The sequence below is a fragment of the Rhagoletis pomonella genome, unplaced genomic scaffold, assembly GCF_013731165.1.
Source record: "Rhagoletis pomonella isolate Grant_MI unplaced genomic scaffold, Rhpom_1.0 Rhpom_scaffold_00006, whole genome shotgun sequence".
Taxonomy (NCBI): Eukaryota; Metazoa; Arthropoda; class Insecta; order Diptera; family Tephritidae; genus Rhagoletis; species Rhagoletis pomonella.
Window position 1 is genome coordinate 2275405 of NW_023458560.1, and position 3618 is coordinate 2279022.

Genomic DNA, 3618 nt, shown 5'->3' on the forward strand with positions numbered 1-3618 from the left:
CATTCAGTTGGGGGTAGATTGTCTTCCCTGATAACTACAAGATCACCTGTTTTCATATTCTCCTTGGGGTGCTTCCATTTAATTCGCTTTTGTAGTTCGGCTAAGTACTCCACTTTCCATCGCCTGCAAAACGTCTGATGCAGTGCTTTTAGTTTTTGCCATCGATTGACAATGGAGGCAGGGTTCTCATTCACATCAGGTTCTGGCGGAGCCATAAGATGTCCACCCGTGAGAAAATGGTCGGGAGTAAGCGGCTCCAGGTCATTTGGCTCATTTGAAGAGGGACTCAGTGGTCGCGAATTGAGGCACGCCTCAATCCGGCACAAAAGCATACTGAGCTCTTCAAAGGTGTATTTTTGAGCGGATTCCACCTTTTTGAAGTGGCTTTTAAAGCTTTTTACACCTGCTTCCCACAGTCATCCCATATGAGGGGCTGCAGCGGGTATAAAATGCCACGTAAGTATTTGGTGGTTATATTTTGAAATCGTTTTGTCTCGCGCGTCAGACAAAAAGGTTTTGAATTCAGATCGTAAAGATCGCGAAGCGCCGACAAAATTTGTACCATTGTCGGAATAGACATTTTTCGGGCATCCTCTTCTAGCCACGAACCAAGCGAATGCTGCTAGAAAGCATGATAAAAACATAGCAAGGTAGAACCGTTCTCTCAATTTGTCGGCCATGATTTTTTTTTGAAGTTTGCCAACATTTTAAAATCATATAAAAGTGAAAATAAAAAATTGAAATTGTTCGAAATTGTTGTTGCTTGAGATTGAAAATGAAAATGTGTGTGTGAGTTTGTGAGTAAATTTAAAAATTAAATTGTTTGGAAACGTCAAGAATTTTAAAAGTGACTCTCAGCGGTTCTACCTTACTATATTTTTATCATGCTAGAAAGGATGGGGTGCTAAGATCACTGGTAGCTTCTAAGTGAATCGCTTTAGTAGTGAAACAAACGAAGAGGCAAACATACCCTTTGGAAATGCGGCAACCTCTACCGCGGTAACTTTTAATTTCAAAAGGTCCGGTAAAGTCTACTCCGGTATTCGTGAACGCGCGCGCAAATGTTGTGCGTTCCTGAGGAAGAGTTCCCATAATTTGCGTCTGAGATCGTTTTTTGTAGATGGTACAAATTTTACAATTGTGGATGGTAGACCTAATCATATTTTTTACTCTGGGAATCCAGTACTGGGTACGGATGAGGCGAAGGATGAGTTGATTTTCTCCGTGCAAGGAGACTTGGTGGATCAACAGGACGATAAGACGAGACAATCTGCAATTATACGGGATAATGATTGGGTGGCGCTCATTATATGCTAAGTCCTGGGATGCTCCGAGGCGACCTCCAGCCCTGATGATGTCGTGCTTGTCGACGAACGGATTAAGCGGAAGGATTTCACTCTTTGCATCGATGGATTTTCTAGTTTTTAAATTCCTGTATTCTTCACCGTAGTGTTTCTTCTGGTCGATTTTTATCAAGAGATGTGTCGTCGTCTTAATTTCATCTGATGAAATTAACCAATAAGTTTCCTGAAATGAAGCTTTTGTTTTCGGGTGAGTTCTTCGGTAGAATCTCATGACATATGATAACACTCTCAAAGCTCTCGGTAGATCTGAAAATCGGTCAAGAATATCGATATTGTTTTCTTTTGTTGATGTATAAGCGTGCGCTCTTTTTTCTTCAACTTCTGTGTGATAGGTAATTTATTGAGCGGGCCACTTAGAGTTGTCTTCTTGCAACCAAGAAGGTCCCTGCCACCACAAAAAATTGGTCACCAACTCTGACGCAGGCAATCCTCTGCTAGCCAAGTCGGCTGGATTAGAAGCCGAGTCTACATGTAACCAGTCCTTGTTACCGACCTTTTCTACTATTTTCTTAATTCGGTGTGCGACGAAAGTTGACCAAGAACAAGGCGGCTTTCGTATCCATGCGAGTACGATGGTCGAATCTGTCCAAAGATATGTTTTAACTTGCCCTAGGTTGAGGTTGTTGATTACGGATTCTATGATTTCCGCAAGCAGTACGGCTCCACAAAGCTCTAGTCGTGGTAGCGATATTGTTTTGACAGGAGCTACTTTGGTTTTTGCCAAAAGAAGGTTGACCAAAACTTTGTCATCTCTTTTGACGCGCATGTATGCAGTAGCCGCATATGCTTTTTCCGATGCGTCGCAGAAACCATGTATCTCGATGTCATCTCCTGGTGCGAAGTGTACCCATCGAGGTATTCTAATATTGTCTATTTCATGGTAATGTTTGATAAAATTCTGCCAGCGTTCCAAAGTTATAGAAGACACAGTCTCATCCCAGTCTGTGCCTTCTAGCCAAATACTTTGCATGAGTATTTTGGTCACGACGACTATTGGAGCAAGCCATCCTAGAGGATCAAATAGCTTGGCGATAGCTGATAGTATCGCCCTTTTTGTAAGTGTATCGCGGTCCTCCAATGGTCTTGCCATGAAATAGAAAAGATCCGTATGGGCATTCCATCTTATGCCAAGAGCCTGGTGAGGCAAATAGTAGTTATCGGAAGAGTCTGCTGAAATACTATCATTTATTCTGGACATGTGTCCTAGTGATTCATATTCAGCTAGTACCCTATTATACTCTTTTTGTAGGATGGTATTCTTTGCAAGCCGTGTTTCATTCCGGAAGAACTGAGAGCATGCTTTTTTAAGAGAAGGGCCTAGGCAGATGTTTGCGGGAAATTCCTGCCGAAATGGTAGCGAGACTACGTATTTTCCGTCTTCTCGTCTACGAGTTGTCTTCCGATAAAGCTCATCACAGTATTTGTCGTCTTCGTTCAAGCTTTTGGTTTTTGATATGTCTTCTAGTTCCCAGAATGCAGTAAGTTGTTTGTCCAAGGCAACTTCACTGTGATACGAAACTATATTGTTGGTTGGATTGGGTGCATCTGTGCAACCGGTTAATATCCAACCGAACACGGTTTCTTGGGCGAGAAGTGTACTGAGTACATTTTTCTTCAGGCCGCATAAAATAATTTGGGGATAAATATCTCCGCCAAGTACGAGGTCTACTTCTTTATTAACGTAGAACCGTTTATCAGCTAGAACAAGACCTGGAAATGCCTGCATAGTCATGGCGCTGATATGACAGGATGGTAGATTTCCAGTGAGTTTTGTTAGGACGAGCACCGTTGCGTGCAGGCTGAACAATGGATCAACTGGGGATCGAAGTTCTATGCTGCATGCCTCTTTAACCTGCGCAGAGGTTGCATTCGTAATGCCCGAGACTTGGGCATGCATTCTCTTAGCTGGCAGGTTGATTCTGCGTTTGACTCGTTCTGTTATGAACGAACACTCAGAACCAGAATCAATAAGTGCTCGAGCAGAAAAATCTGTGCCATTGAGACGTATACTTACGCAAGCTGTTCCTAGGAGCACACCTGAATTCGTGTTAGCATAACAAGACTTAACGTTTTTGCTTTTATTGTTATGAGTTCTATTATTAAAGTTGCGCTTTGCTTGAGCCTGTTGGGAGGATGATTCATTGTAATTGACAGGTCCAGCCGGCGTGCGAGCCGGTGTTGCCTTTTGCACATTTGTCTGAATGTGCAGGAGCGAGTGATGTCGCGAGTGGCAAGTGCTGCAATTAAAGGGGCT

At 42.9% G+C, this 3618-nt stretch overlaps 1 protein-coding gene across 1 annotated transcript in view; it reads left to right on the plus strand.

Moving 5' to 3' along the window:
- Positions 1-1317, plus strand: part of LOC118741524 — a 9470-nt gene extending 8153 nt beyond the window's left edge. Inside the window, exon 3 of the mRNA XM_036473523.1 lies at positions 1184-1317. Coding sequence (XP_036329416.1) covers positions 1184-1317 — 134 coding nt within the window. The remainder of the gene's footprint in view (positions 1-1183) is intronic.
- The last annotated feature ends 2301 nt before the right edge of the window (positions 1318-3618 follow it).